At 37.0% G+C, this 15,404-nt stretch overlaps 3 protein-coding genes across 5 annotated transcripts; all 3 read right to left on the bottom strand.

Moving 5' to 3' along the window:
* Nucleotides 1-2,163: 2,163 nt before the first annotated feature.
* On the bottom strand, nucleotides 2,164-6,458 carry LOC124213223 (ribosome biogenesis protein BMS1 homolog). Its single transcript, XM_046614292.2, has one exon. The coding sequence runs from the start codon at nucleotides 6,080-6,082 to the stop codon at nucleotides 2,498-2,500; it is 3,585 nt and encodes a 1,194-aa protein (XP_046470248.1). The 5' UTR covers nucleotides 6,083-6,458; the 3' UTR covers nucleotides 2,164-2,497.
* A 274-nt stretch (nucleotides 6,459-6,732) lies between these two features.
* Nucleotides 6,733-9,358, bottom strand: Ak2 (Adenylate kinase 2). Its single transcript, XM_046614320.1, has 4 exons — nucleotides 9,100-9,358; nucleotides 8,703-8,939; nucleotides 8,033-8,200; nucleotides 6,733-7,783 (listed from the first exon to the last, which is right to left on the bottom strand). The coding sequence occupies exons 1-4, from the start codon at nucleotides 9,202-9,204 to the stop codon at nucleotides 7,538-7,540; spliced, it is 756 nt and encodes a 251-aa protein (XP_046470276.1). The 5' UTR covers nucleotides 9,205-9,358; the 3' UTR covers nucleotides 6,733-7,537.
* A 33-nt stretch (nucleotides 9,359-9,391) lies between these two features.
* Nucleotides 9,392-13,932, bottom strand: LOC124213227 (uncharacterized). Of its 3 annotated transcripts, none has more exons than XM_069133876.1 (3): nucleotides 11,574-13,932; nucleotides 10,158-10,688; nucleotides 9,392-9,467 (listed from the first exon to the last, which is right to left on the bottom strand). In XM_069133876.1, the coding sequence occupies exons 1-2, from the start codon at nucleotides 13,738-13,740 to the stop codon at nucleotides 10,525-10,527; spliced, it is 2,331 nt and encodes a 776-aa protein (XP_068989977.1). In that variant the 5' UTR covers nucleotides 13,741-13,932; the 3' UTR covers nucleotides 9,392-9,467; nucleotides 10,158-10,524. The 3 variants fall into 3 exon arrangements, with proteins under 3 accessions (XP_068989977.1, XP_046470252.1, XP_068989976.1); XM_069133875.1 differs by having other exon boundaries at nucleotides 9,441-9,467; nucleotides 9,651-10,688; XM_046614296.1 differs by lacking the exon at nucleotides 10,158-10,688 and having other exon boundaries at nucleotides 9,408-9,467.
* Nucleotides 13,933-15,404: the final 1,472 nt, after the last annotated feature.

The following is a 15,404-nucleotide window of genomic DNA, read 5'->3' as shown; positions in this document are numbered from 1 at the left end:
TGCTATAAAATTTTACCTTTAATGTGATTAAAATATTGAACATTAGATGCATCTAATTAATATATATGAATCCCGGAGTTATGCAGTTGTTTATTCCAAATAGTGAGATAAGAAATAATAACTATTAACTAATACGACGATGGAGAAATATGTATTTTAGATCATAACTACTAAGCAAGGGTGAAAATTAAGTTACAGGAGAGATCACACAGATGTAGCTGAACTATTATTATACCCATGTTAATTATGCATTACTCATTATTCATTATACTGTGTTTTTGTGATTAATCAATCTCTTATTGTTTCTCGTTGGGATAGGTTTTTAATTTTTATTTAAATATTATTATATTCTTATACGGTCGCCAGTTGGTAACTTTCTTAATGCTGCCATAGATGTACAGGGTGTTGGTTATGGGTTGAATAGTATGTAATAGGATTCGATGTGAATCAGTACCCCATTAAGAAGTAATTATTTCGTTGGAGTGAGTTTGTTTTTTTTCCCACGATTTTAATAAATAAATACCGAAACACACACACATACACACACAAACACACATTCTCGTAGAATATGAACAAAATATTTATCATTTAATTTATTTCTCACAATAATGAAGAAATTGGAAATATTCAATAATAACAACAGATTCTCATCATCTTCATTTTGACATTGGAATGTAATATAATGCAAACTTGATACCTTGTGAAATCTATTATTCAGATTTACTTTTCTTTTCTTGTTCAAACGCCTTGTAGACACAAATGTCGCCTGTTACAATTTCATGCTGTGTATTTACGGAGCTGTCGCTTAATTGTATGCAAGTTGCCCTGTTCACATGTTCACTGTATTCATAACGAAAACGAAAAAGAACAAACATTTCTACAATATTAATGTGGCGTGGCATTGATATGTGTATTATACCCAGATTGTAATTATCAGATTATAATTATTTTCATTGTAAGAATATCGAGAAAGAGTGTTATATATCAGGGTGAAAAGCGAGATTGATTTTTTACTCGTTTGAAACATGCAGAGAATTTTTCTTTCTTAATAAAGGCGTAGGTTTTGATTTCGTCCTGTACGTCAGTTTTATTTTCGTTGCATTTTAATCGCAAGATAATATAGTTTATTTACATTGTGTTAAAACTATTAGGAGCCAGAAATGAAATTTGTCAATTGGTATTCAGCACTTTTTCTCCCTATCCAAGCTTCTAGCTGTTACTGAAAAATTTTCATCGTTACCGATATGACTAACACTAGTATCGATGTAGAATATATTTTTTGTATTTTACCTCTACCCTGGCTGCATTGGACTGTATTATATTAATTGTATGTGGCATGCTGAGGGCGTGTACAAATGAATATTAAATAAATAGATATTGACAGTATAATTTTCACATTTTTTTGGTTCTCTAAATTATTGTTTCATGGATAATTGTATAGTATTATTATGGGAATAACAATTTATAACTAGGCTAAGTGTTGCTAATTAGAACTGTAGTTATTAATATACATCCACTTTGCTCAGCCCTCAGCTTAGCGGCGCAGTTTTCCTGCATACCAAATTTTCACCGATTTTTAAAAACACAATAATTAACTAAGTTTGTGAAAGAAAACAGCTATTCATAGTTTTAAGTCGCTAGAATCAATGCTTCAAGAGTTACTTCCGGAATACGGAAAAATGTATTTTCGAAATCTTTGATCCTACGATGTTCCAGATATCTTTTTCGAGTTTCAGAATATTTAATTGATCGAATAACGGTCTTACATATCAATTCTGAGACAAAAATCATTTCGGTTTTTTTTTTTAAATTTTCCAAAATTCCAAGTGATTTTCGAAAACGCTATATTTATTCGCTACATCATCGTCATACAATTTATACTTGTGATGTTGATCTTCACTGAATCCTATTACATTCAACAAAGAGAATCACATTTCACAGTCAAATGAACGGCCGTTCTTACGGTTTGTGAATGGTACGCATGGTGAATTTACCAGATTATTCATGTGAAAACCGTAGTCATCTGAAGAATCCGTAAAATCTAACGTCTTCTCTAGGCTTTTGAAATGAAAGAGGAAATGGATCGGGCCAGTTTTAATTACCATAGATATCACTATAAACACACACTATTGGGGAAAAAAAATGGATCAAAATAGGTCAATCTGAATTGCACTTGGACACAGTCCACACAGATTTATTGAAATACAAATTCATTATCGACGAAAAAAATAACTTAAAGATATATTGAGTGGAATTTGGAATAAGTGTTTTCAATATTTCGATTGACGGAAAATCACAACATATTGATCTGTACAGTGAATTCACCTAGATAACAAATGTTGAACACAAAAGTCAATAAGTTCACACTAGTAGGTGAACAAGATTAAAACAATTAATTTTGACTAAGGATAGAAAAAGGCAATTCAAAATAACGATCGAAAATATACATGGTTGTTGATAGAAGAAATAATATTACAGATATAATGAAACAGTAGTCTTAGTTTCTTTTATTTTTATTTTTAGCCTCCATTTTACTAAGTTTTCTGAACACTTCTTTCTTCAACTCTTTTTGCCTGCCCATTTTCCTTGCTTCTTCAATCTGCATTCGGGCTTGATGGGCCATAATCCTTCTGCTCATTGCTTCTTTCAGTTGATCCTGTTTATGGCTGTACGAAGTTCTAAGCATTTTCATTAGTTTGGCTACCTGTTCCTCCTTGGGCTCTCTAACGACAGCTGGTCGTCGATCTTCGAGTTTCGGTCTATGGTTTTTGATAACAGGTTGTAATTTTGGTTTGTCTTTGTATGGCAAACCCTTCTGCAGAGTTCGCGGTATGATCAGTGGTTTGAAAACTTTCGGATCTCTTTTGATCTGTGTATAAAGTGAATCCGAATTAGGTTGAGCCCTTAAATTATTCTCCCTCTTGAGTTGACCAGTCGTCCTCATTCCTCGCCATTGATTCTTCTCACTCGGCGGCAGCAGCAGCGATGTAACGGGACTGTAAAACTTCGGTACATCTACCTTGTACCAGGTTCGACAAAACACAATGTCACTGAGCAACACCTTGTCTTCAAAGGTTGCACGAAAGGCACCCTGTGGTTTGGAACATGCCTTCTTTATCTGTCCACGAATGCCGGACACAGTCCGCAATTTGGCGCCTTCAAACTTGGCCACTTCCAAGCTGGAATTGAACATCCCCTTGATGAATGCTGTCTTCTTGTAAACCTTGAACGGGGCACCAGTCAACTTGAGCTTTTTGACGATATATGTGGATTTGTCAAGCTCGACTATCGAGCCGGTTGCCGCGATGCGAAATCCTGCTTGCCTGGCGGCTACGTCTTGCACCGCCAGAACTCCGGTGCCCTGAGGAGTTATAGGGCCCCAAAAATGAGCCATGCAAGTCACATGCTCGGGCGTGTACTTCAGCATCCTATGCTTCAGATTGTCTTCGAGCTTCGCATAGATGGGCAAAGCCTGGAACCGCCGCCAGCCGACAGAGATAATCAGCGGGTCTTTGGTCTTCAGGATCTTCTTGTACCACCGGTGCTTTTTTATCCGAGTCTGCACAAACCCAATGTTCTCCTCGCCATGCAACAGTCCACCGACAATCAGCGGGTAGGTCGGGTCCAAATTCGTCACCAGCTCACAGGGCACCGAGTCCAACTCAACACGGACGTACATTCCAGGCCTGAAACCCTCGAGCTGGACCCTGATTTCGTCCGCAATGCCCTCAAACTCAGACTTGTTCAACTGCGCCTGCCTCTCGACTTCCGACTTTAACTCGTCGTAGTAGGACTTGTCTTCACCCTTGTCATACTCCGAGTCGAACTTCTCCTTAAGCTTCTGCTTCTTCTCAATCAGCTTTCGCCGCTCATCCGCCTCGCTGAATGTCATCTCTTCAGGAGCCTCAGCCTTGTGCTTTTCCCCGGTTTCTAGATCCTCGAAATCTCCGTACAAATCGTCGTCATCTTCCAGGTCGTCGAGCTTCAACAGCTCCTCGGCATCCTCAGATTCCTTCCATTTACCAGTCACAAAACGATTCGTTAGCAGATTGCGGTTTTCTTCCAATTCCCAATCCTTTGACAAATCTATGGAGTAAAACACGCTCTCCTCTTGATTCCGCAGTTCTCGTGCCTCCAGTTTCTGCCTCTCCTGCTTATTTACAATGCGAAAAATACCGCCAATATCTTCATTTTTTGAATCTTCATCCGAAAGCAATTCATCATCGACAGCTACGAAAGATTTGTCAAATTCGCCGTACACAATTTTCATTAAATTTTTTTGGGATCTCAGCCGGTCTGTAAATGCTTCGCTTGCCTTTTCCGTCAGATTTGACTTCCATTGTAACTCATCCTCCACATGAACATCATCGTTCGAATTTAGCTCAGAATCATTATCATCACTCTCCTCGTCAAAACTTTCATTTTCGCTGAGATCAGCCTCTGATCTGTCGTCCCGATTTTTTTTATTACTGTCCAGCATACTCAATGCCTGAGAGATTTTATCCTTTATATGACTATCGGGATTACTGCTAAGTCCGCGATATATTTGCTCACAATCAGTTATAGCCTGATCTTTGTTCTTAATGAATTTCACTGATACATTTCCATCTTCGTCTACAATTTTTTTTCTTTTACAAATAATCCCGTCATCTGCCTCTGAACAGATTCTTTTACTCCTCTCATTACTTTCCAGTTCATCTCCATCCGAATCATAATTTTGCTTACCGAAATCCACCTCATCGTCGCTGTCTTCTTCGTCGTTAGGTAGCTCGTTCATCTCGTCGTCGAATACTACTTTGCGCCTGATCCTTTGTTCTTCGATAACTGATTTACTCTTCAAATCAGTATTGAACTCTTCTTCGACATCTTCTGACCTAATCAGTGCCGTGCCGCTGAAAATTTGCATTTCGCTACGACGCAACTTGGTGTCAATGGTTTCCTGCGTTTCCATCAGATTGCCAACCAGACTCGGATCCTCTCCCTCCTTCTCTTGATGAGAGTGGCTCCCTCCCAATTCCACATAGACGGCATCCTTATCGTAGACGATACCGCCAACTCCCGAAAATGGAGCATAGATTAGTCTCTCCTTTTCAACGAGAGAGCGTTTCTTTATTTGATCAGGCAGCGGACAAGGATCAGGCAAGAAACTGACATCCTTGATTTTGAGGTCTCCGCAGCCAGGAATATGTACAGAAGTTTCCTTGTTCAGGGGAACACCGCGCACGTATCCATAGAGACTGATGGTTCTGTCAACTTTTGTATTTTGTCTGATGGATTCTGGAGGAGTGAGATCCTCTATCCTGTCTGCCAGAAGGTACGGATGCGTGGTCCGCCAAGTCAGAGGCCTGAACTTGATCACTGATATGAAACGAGCTAGATTCTTCACTTCATTGCGGAGATACTCGTCATGCAGAAGTCCAGATAAATAGAATAGCTTGGCTCCAGCGTAAACTTCAGTCCAAAATCTGTGCTTCAGTGTTTTTTTGATCTTTCTCAACTGCTTGGTATTCTTTATGAGGTCCAGATGCGTCAGCACACCCATTATTCTCGGCATACCATGCACCTGGCATATGTTTAGAAACTCAAATATCTCCATTTCAAAACCAAACGACGCATCCACCAGGAGCAAAACCAGATCAGCTACTTTTGCTATGTCAATCATGCTATTGATGTCGTTGTTGCATTCAATGAATGTTATGCGACGTTTTTTACCAGAAACAACAGTTACTGGCCCAAGAATATTCGACAGTGGCTGCCTAGCAAAGCTCTTTATTAGACATTGCATTAGCATTGATTTGCCCACTTTTGGAGGACCAACTAGAGCCACTAAGACTGGCGGTGGTTCCAGAGGCGTTCTATCCACCAACGGTATATGCTGTTTTTTTGTTTCAAGGTCTTGTTTACGTCTGAAACCACGCTCAGCTCTTATGGCCGAATTGAATGTGAAAGCTTTTGGGTTCTTTTGCTTGTCTGTCAACTCTTGGACATGTTCATTTTTGTTTTTCTTCTTCTCTGCCTTTCGCCCCGCGTTGCGATCACGATGCGACTTATGCTTAACCCCTCCTTCGTCAATTCCAGACATCTTTACTTACGGTTTAGTCATTAACAATTAACCGGAATCTTATTTATCATTTCATAAGATTTGAGGCATAACATAACCATAAAATTTATATGACCGGTTAAAACGTACTAAACATAATATATTTTACGTTAATTTCTTGACGGTTTGTGAAGGTTGTAGAATTATTTGTGGCAATTTACCAACTGTTGATGATTGAACGTGTTATTCAACATTATTTTCCCAAGTTTAAAATACTTTACACGTAACCTCACAACTCAACGCGGTGCCACACGATGCCGTTCAGTGCTGTTCAGTGATATAATGTGTGTGAAGCACATGTTGGGCACGTTGATGAGCGCAAATAATCAGTGCTGCCATGTGGCAAAACTACAGACCACGGTCTTACATACACCTTAGAGCATATACTATGGAGAAAGCATGGTATACCCTTTCGTGTAAGTGGAAAACGGCACAGAGAGGGGAATAGTAAGACGAGTACTTTTCTCTGCCTCGCACGCTCGTGATTGGTTGCCGTAGAAAGAGAGGATTACTCGTCTTACTATGGGTATGATCGGTATGATCCGATATACACTCTGCTGCGAGCACTGCTCAGTGCTCTTACTGGGGAGAAATTCGTTCCGTTATAGCAGAGATGAGTAGGCTGCGCAACGTATATTTAAGGCAAAGAATTTATTTGTAATACATTGATCAAATACAATTGATAAAATTTAGGATATACATAAACAAACAGTACAATTTATGCAAATTCAACAAATTCCGTGATTATTGTTTGTGATTAACGATACGACCGATACGTTTAGTAACGGTGATTATGTGCGTAATTTGTTCCAGTAATGATTAGATATCATGAGTGCCTTTAAACGTTCTCTGAGACATTTTCAGAAAAGAATATCTATATTTTTCGTTTTCAAACGTCACGTAGTTACCTTTACATGTATAAAATTATACTAAACAGATTCTACAATTATTATAATTTGAGTTACAACCTTTCGACTGCAGTTGAGAAAACGTTAAATATTTTTGTAATTTTTCGGAAATCTGATGCTCGGGCATGGTTATTGTTGGGCGAAGTATCGCGCCACGAATATATCTTCAAAATACAAATGAACGAACGACAGTTTTGATTAAAAGCGTCAACCAATAAAGGAAAGCAACCTCATTTATGAAACGTTTGCCACAAACTTCGTTCTGTATGTTTCACACGATATGTATATTACATTTACTTAAGTTATGGCGAACAGGTTGTACAAGTAATTTCGTCACTGAATCGGTGTCCGATAATTACAACTTATTCCTACCAAAGCCAAATCGATCTTTCATATCTGAAATTGATTGATAACGATAATGTTCTTAACAATGATTAGTGACGCAATTGACGATAGTGTTCGAGCATCACATGATTCGATGATATATTGCTTGCATTTATGCATAACGTAACAACAGCGAACGGGATGCCTAGAAGAAGTTACTGAAGAATCCTTTGCTTTTTTTCGCTTTTTCAACCGCCGTCGCTTGACGGAAAATCGAATCTATATCTTTGAATACGTCTGCGCTGGACTTGGCTGCATTTACATGGTAATGAATACCACGTAATGCGTAATAATCGACCAATGGTGCAGTCTGGGTGTGATAAGTGGCCAATCTCTTCTTTAAAGTATCTGCATTGTCATCCGATCTTCTAATCAAAGCTTCTCCAGTAATCTGATGACAACATCAATAGGGTAATCAATAAAAAGAGCAGTTACCAGTTCAGATATTGATCAATTTACCATAATCCCAAGTTTTCGCATTTCTCTTAAGTGGAACAATAAAACAAAATTTCATTTCATCATTTTACCAATAGCAAGCAAGCGTTTTCAAATTCTGGTCATTTTCTATTGCAATTCCTCCATTTAATGGATTATTGGAATAATCCGTCTTGTATTAAGCTAAAATGCGAATTATCCTTACATCATCCTTCATCGGAGCCTTTGGTGGCGAAAATTCTTCATGATAAGATCGCCCACTGGATGGATGGATTAGACGACCAGTTATTCTGCGCACAAGCAAGTTATCATCTATTCCAAATTCGATAACTGCGTCGAGCTTCGTTTTTCGTTTTTCCAGGATATTGTCCAGCTAATAAAATTAATGTAATTGTGAAAATGGCTGATTGTACAGAGCCTTGGTTTCCTGGTGGTCAAAATGTTACTGATTATTTTTCAACAGGATTCTGATAAATTCTAAAATTTCTAGCATATTGCAAAAAATGTTTTGTAAGCTCGGTTTAGTTCTTACTATATTCTTACATCACTTTCATGTAATTTGAACACAATTTGCACAGGTTTGTACAAGTTTTTTGGAACCACAAACTTTGTATAAAACTTATATTCAACCTGTGAGAATAAATCTAGAAAACATTCTGCCAAATTTCATATCAAATATCTGCAAATAATCCGCATTGCGCAAAAGTAGTTGGAATGAAATCAGAGCTCATTAGAGTTCATAAGACATTTTTCACAATATTTAAACTAGTTATTGAGCCTTAATCAGATGTATTTATACATAGAAGAGATTTACTCAAAGTAAAGAAAAGATTTAAATATCTTGTTCAGAGCAAACAAGCATGTTTGTAAATTACTTTTTCTGCCTGTTGTACACTGCGTGGAAATCCATCTAGCAAGAAGCCTCGCTGACACTCGGGTTTGTTTAGATTGCTGTCAATCATGTCGACTACAAGATCATCACTGACAAGTTTTCCTTGTTCCATAACTGCCTTGAGCTGAGCTCCCAAAGGAGAGCCAGAAGCAATTTCAGCTCTCAACATATCACCAGTCGAGAGATGGCACACACAGTACCTTTCCTTCAAGGCCACCGCCTGTGACACCGAAAAGAAAATTGCATTGTGTTGCACCAGGACAATGTGGAATGGTACTTGTATGTATGGTCTTCAAGAAATCATCACGTAATTTTGAACATGAATGAGAATAGACGAATAAAAGCGGCGACCTGCATAGTGCATATGGCCTATTGCATACCTGAGTCCCTTTACCGCTTCCCGGTGGCCCGAGAAGGACAGCATTTACACCTTTAGTTGGAACGGCGATGTCTTCTTTCAGTGCAGCTGCTCTTGCAGGTGGCATGATTGACGGGAATCGATATTAAATGATGAATAGCGAGTAAAAGAAGCTCAAAAGAGACTGATAACTTTCCCGGAGCGAGTGCAGGGGCGACTGGATTACAAGGTCATAACACTCGCGCCATTGGAATGTGCACGTCCAATCAAGGAATCCACAATCTAACGTGGCATTTCACCACAGATTGTGTTAAGCGCTTGAGAATAACAACTTGTAGTAACATTTCCCCTTATACTTTTGCCCCTAAATATACTAGAGTGTCTACACCACTGAAATATAATCACTGGAATGATCGCTATAGGTTGGTGGGGGTTCCGGAGACAGAGATAGCATGGAAGGGAAGTATCTTCTTCTACTGGCTACTGCGCATGCATGGGTAAGTCTAGGCAAAAATGAAATGAAATTGTTTTACAAACGAAGACGCATGCAAAGAGGTGCACAGGCCTACTGACAGACTGTATCGGTGCGAGAGAGACGATACTTCCCTGCTATGCTATCTCTCTCTCCGGAAAGTCAGCTATATTTCTAGGCATACAAGTGATAGTGCCAGTATTATTAGGCTGGGATTTCGTGGGCAGCACAAAATTGGGAGCAGTAACAATTCACTGAAAGTTACTAGCACTTCCGGCGGAAGTTTTTGCTGCTTGAAGTTTATTCATCCAAACAGTAGAGCAGCAAACGCAAAACATTTAGGCCGTGTTCGTAAATTGACTGACAGTACTGAAAATTCCCTAGGACAGAGTCAGAGCTATTCGCGAACTTGGAAGCGCAAAAGAGATAAAGGATTGCTGACAGTACTGTCAGTCAATTTTCGAACACGGCCTTAATAAGCAGCGCTGCTGCTGCGTCAAACCACTAGACAGATGCTTGTCTGTAGTGTTATGTACACTTGTGAACAATGAATCTGAAGGCTAATTTTTCACACTAGATGGTTATGTTGTCAACACAGAGAAACTTACAGCGCCATAGTTGGCTGAGCGCGAAACAAACTCAATCACAATAAACATAACATAACCCATGAGCGTCAGAATATGTGTCAATCCAATGAGTCATTATCCTAAACTTTTCTTAATTAACTTTAAAATCATAGAAAATACTGTAGTAAAAGAAAGTTTTCTTGTTCGTGTAAAACTCAACACAATGGATTCTCTGAAAAGCTTTCGAGTATACTATATTTTTAATTTGTAGAATAAGATTTTTTCCTTCTTGCATGTTTCGCCTAAAAAGGACATATTTTAGACTTCTTTGTTGAAATAAAACAGAAACAAAGGTGCTGTTTATTGCAGCTTTTGGGTAATTTAATGGTAAAAAATTTAGAGAGAAGTTTTATACACAATCACTGATATTTTCCCTTAAGTTGACGCCATTGGCTGAACGGATACATCCGAGTAGCACATCCTTTACTTTGTGGGTATACTGGTTATGGTGCACTGACTGTATTTGTTTTGGGGATAAATCTCTTGAGCTGCAAGAGCTTCCTGCTACTGAGTCTGAAATTTTATCATCTTATTTGTTCTTACTTTGGTTAGTGATACCCTTCCGGGTTTTTCTCTTAACTTTAGAACCGCCTTGTTGTAAACTATCTAAATTTTGTTCTTGCTTCGTTCTATCGAATAAATTACTCAGTTTAGAACTTGCATCGTTTGTTTTGTCTTCTTCTATCCCACTAATGCCTATAGCTGCCTTATACAATATACTGAGTAACTTACTCGGCTTATGATTTGCGTTGATAAGATCACTAAAATAATGTGTTTTATTTCCTTTAACATCAAAACAAAGATCATGTAATTTTTCAAATATAAGACGAATATTAAGTCCTACTCTATCTAATACCTTAGATAAATTTTTTGGCGTAAAGAGTTTTTTCTCAGCTAAGAAGTGGTTTAAATAATTTTCTTTGTTAAAACAAGATTTATGAAAATCTCTTAAAATATAAGAGGCATTATTTCCTGCCATGGATAATATACCGGATAAATAACTCGGCTTAAAACCTGCCTTATAGAAATCATCTAAAACCTGTGTTTTGTTTCCTGTCTCATCAAAACAAACATCATGAAAATCTTCTAAAGCAGAACAAATCTTAGCTCTTGCTCCGTGCAATATCTTAGATAAATTTTTCGGCGTGAAACCTTCTTTTAAGAAATGATTTAAATACTTTTTTGTTTCACCTATAAAACAAAAATCATGAAATTTTTCTAAACTATATGCTGCTGCAGCCAATGCACTGCATAAATCATCCAGACTAAAATCTGCATTATAGAAATCATCTAAAAGTTTTGTTTTTTCTCTTTTTTCATTGAAACAAACACTATGCAATCTTTTTAAAATAGAAGAAGCACGAATTCCTGCTCCACATAACACACAGGATAAGTTACCTGGCCTAAAACCTGCATTATAGAAATCATCTAAAAGTTCTGTTCTTTTTCCTTTGTCATTAAAACAAACACTGTGTAATTTTTTAAAAGAATCTTTAGTCTTAGCTCCTGCTCCACTTAATATACCAGATAAGTTGTGCGGCGTAAAACTTTCTTCCTTATCTTTTTTCTCAATAAAATGCTTTAAATGTCGTGTTTTTTTTCCTTGCTCATCAACAAAAGTATTATATAGTTCTTTAAAAGCCTTTGTAGCATTAGTTCCTGCTCCATGCAGAATACTGGACATATTAGTTAGATTTATTCCTTCTTCTTCTAGAGTTTTTAAATTTTGTGTTTTAGTGCCTTCTGCATCAAACCAAAAATCATACAAGTCTTTAAAGGCTTTCGGAGCGTTAGCTCCTGCTCCACTTAAAATACTGGATATACTAGCTAGATTTATCCCTTCTTTTTCTAGAATTTTTAAATATCGAGTTTGATTTTCTTCTACACCGAACCAAAGATTATGTAAGCCTTTAAAAGCGTTTGCAGCTTTAGCTCCTGATCCACTTAAAACACTTGATATATTGGATAGATTTATTCCCTCTTCTTCTAGAGTTTTTAAATATTGTGTTTTATTTCCTTCTCCATCGAACCAAAGAGCGTATAAGTCTTTAAAAGCTTTTGCAGCATTAATTCCTGCTCCATTCAAAATACTAGACATATTAGATATATTTACTCCTTCTTCTTCTAGAGTTTTTAAATATTGAGTTTTATTTCCTTCTTCATCGAACCAAAGATCGTATAATTCTTTAAAGGCTTTAGGAGCTTTAGCTCCCGATCCACCTAAAATACTGGACATATTAGATAGATTTATTCCTTCTTCTTCTAGAGTTTTTAAATATTGAGTTTTATTTCCTTCTCCATCGAACCAAAGATCATATAAGTCTTTAAAAGCTTTAGAAGCTTTAGCTCCCGCTCCGTCTAAAATACTGGATATATTAGCTAGATTTATCCCTTTTTCTTCTAGAGCCTTTAAATATTGTTTTTTTCCTTGCTTATCAAAAAAAGTATTATATAGTTCCTTAAAAGCGTTTGCAGCATTAGTTCCTACTCCGTTCAAAATACTGGACATATTGACTAAATTTATTCCTTCTTCTTCTAGAGTTTTTAAATATTGAGTTTTATTTCCTTTTCCATCGAACCAAAGATCGTATAATTCTTTAAAGGTTTTAGAAGCATTAGCTCCCGATCCGCCTAAAATACTGGACATATTAGATAGATTTATTCCTTCTTCTTCTAGAGTTTTTAAATATTGAGTTTTATTTCCTTCTTCATCGAACCAAAGATCGTATAATTCTTTAAAGGCTTTAGGAGCTTTAGCTCCCGATCCACCTAAAATACTGGACATATTAGATAGATTTATTCCTTCTTCTTCTAGAGTTTTTAAATATTGAGTTTTATTTCCTTCGACATCGAACCAAAGATCATATAAGTCTTTAAAAGCGTTTGCAGCAGCATTAGCTCCTATTCCATGCAAAATATTGGACATATTAGCTAGATTTATTCCTTCTTCTTCTAGAGTTTTTAAATATTGAGTTTTATTTCCTTCTCTATCAAACCAAAGGTCATATAAGTCTTTAAAAGCTTTTGCAGCATTAGCTCCTGCTCTGCCTAAAATACTGGACATATTAGATAGATTTATTCCTTCTTCTTCTAGAGTTTTTAAATACTGTGTTTTGTTTTCTTCTGCATCAAACAAAAGGTCATATAAGTCTTTAAAAGCTTCAGAAGCATTAGCTCCTGCTCTGCCTAAAATACTGAATATATTAGTTAAATTTACTCCTTCTTTTTTCAGAATTTCTACATATCTTCTTCCTTCTCCATTAATTAAAAAATCTAAGAACTTATTAAACCTAGGTGTATCTTCTCTGCCCGCAACACTTTTAGCAAATTTTCTTTCTTCGTGAAACAAATTCTGTCTAGGTTCATCTTGTAAATCACTAGGAAATACTGAATCTTCATTACTAGTAACATTTATATCCACGCGCAGCTTCTTTGATACTGTATCATCTTTGTCTGCAACAGAACGCTTCCGTTTTTTACTCATTTTACGATCTGCTTTACCTGAACTCATTGAATGACCACTTTGTTCGTGTGAGGAATTTTTAACATTTTTTGATGGTAACATAAAAATCTCTTATTATCACAGATAGTATAACAACCGGAATGATTAACAAAACAAGTTATTTTTTACGACTAATAAGGTTATTTTATTGGTGCGTATTTTTATGGTTTTTATCACTAAATACTATGACCACTTTTGCTTAATTAAGAATAATAACCGTGAGATTTTATTTTCAGAATCGGTAGATCTACCTTCTTTTACCACCTTCTTATTTTTCCATTAAGCGTTGCACTTTTTTATCTTGCCAATAATTATTACCTCTCTGCAATTTTTCTTCCTCGACAATCTTGCTGGATGGACTCGTTGTTTCAGAAGATTGACAAAGTTTTCCAGGTTCTTTAAAATACCCTTGTCCTATGGCTTCATTAACTGATAAACTTTCTAGTAAGCAATTCTTTCCTATTTCTTCGTTACAATTTTTAATCGCTCCAGCAGACCTTACTTCTACCCTTATTAGGTCTTTATTTCGCATATCAGGATTCAATCTAACTTCTAATTCTCCTTCACTGGTATTAAAAGTCAATGCTATATCACTATTATCCGCAAGGTCTGTGTAATTCCTTTTTTCCCCTATGCTTTCAACTCTTACTGTACTTTCTCCAATGTTTAGTATGCCGACTCTTAAATTTAAATCTTTAGCTTTTTCACTGTTTAGGATTTTTATAACTTCAATAACACTATCTTCTGGATATTCTATATGAAAATATCCATTATCTATCTCTACTTCTAATTCATCCTTTTGGGTTTGCTTATTTTTGTTTACAATACTCTCATATGCTAGATTTTTTAGATCGTTTTTAATTTCCTTACATTGTGCAACGATATACTCATTAAATTGAGGAGAATTATTATTACCAACAAATACAGTAGTTGCATATCCTATCCTACCATGATAGAAGAGATCGCGTCTTACTTTCCCACCTTTTAATAATAAATTACTAGCAATCTTTTTTATGATTTTTAAGCTTTTACTTGATATTTTATCTGTATTGTCACAGTCTTGAGATTCATTGTTGGAAGAATTACTCGTTTCAGGTGCTGCAGTACTAGAGTTTATATACACAACACTATTAAGAACACCTACTATTTCTTCAAATATAAAATTTATTACAGTTTTATCACAATCACCGTAACATGAATTTAGTCTTATCCCTTTCTTTAAGTATTTATTTGTTATGTGTTGAATAAGCCTTAAAGCACTTTTTTGGTTATATTTGAACTCATTTGGGACAGAGGCAGAGCTAGCTACGAACACAGCAACGCAAGAGCACTAAAAGATTGCTGACACTAATTTCGGAACGCACTCTACATTTCAGTGGCTACGCCATCATAGACATATAAGAGATGGACTGCGCCGTCCGTGCATCGAGATGAAGCCCTAATTAGACAGAGAAGGCAACAGTGGGAGCCGACCTTTCACTCTAATCGGTGGCTCGGCGGGGAAAATACCTAGGTTATGGAAGTACACCTCCCCGCTTGTCTTTTCATTTTCCCTGCCTGGTGGCTGCTCCCCACTCTTTCGACCGTGCAGCAGAGAGTTCGGCGCGCGCTGTTGCTGTCTCTTTCTAATTGAGGCTTCAGCTTGGTACACAGACCACGCAGTCTATTCCTATAAGTCTCTGTATACACCATACTGCTCAGCACGCGAGAGCACCACCTTTACCGAC

The sequence above is a fragment of the Neodiprion pinetum genome, chromosome 2, assembly GCF_021155775.2.
Source record: "Neodiprion pinetum isolate iyNeoPine1 chromosome 2, iyNeoPine1.2, whole genome shotgun sequence".
Lineage (NCBI taxonomy): Eukaryota > Metazoa > Arthropoda > Insecta > Hymenoptera > Diprionidae > Neodiprion > Neodiprion pinetum.
This window is presented reverse-complemented; position numbering and strand designations above follow the sequence as displayed.

Excerpts from the sequence above, each read along its gene's own strand:
- LOC124213227 (XM_069133876.1), bottom strand. The coding sequence starts at position 13,740 with ATGTTACCATCAAAAAATGTTAAAAATTCCTCACACGAACAAAGTGGT. Across the intron at positions 10,689-11,573 it reads TAATGCAGGTTTTAGGCCAG|ACTCAGTAGCAGGAAGCTCT; the intron begins GTAACTTATCCT and ends ATAAAATTTCAG.
- Ak2 (XM_046614320.1), bottom strand. The coding sequence starts at position 9,204 with ATGCCACCTGCAAGAGCAGCTGCACTGAAAGAAGACATCGCCGTTCCA. Across the intron at positions 8,940-9,099 it reads GAAGCGGTAAAGGGACTCAG|GCGGTGGCCTTGAAGGAAAG; the intron begins GTATGCAATAGG and ends TCGGTGTCACAG. Across the intron at positions 7,784-8,032 it reads AGGCTCCGATGAAGGATGAT|ATTACTGGAGAAGCTTTGAT; the intron begins GTAAGGATAATT and ends TGTTGTCATCAG.
- LOC124213223 (XM_046614292.2), bottom strand. The coding sequence starts at position 6,082 with ATGTCTGGAATTGACGAAGGAGGGGTTAAGCATAAGTCGCATCGTGAT.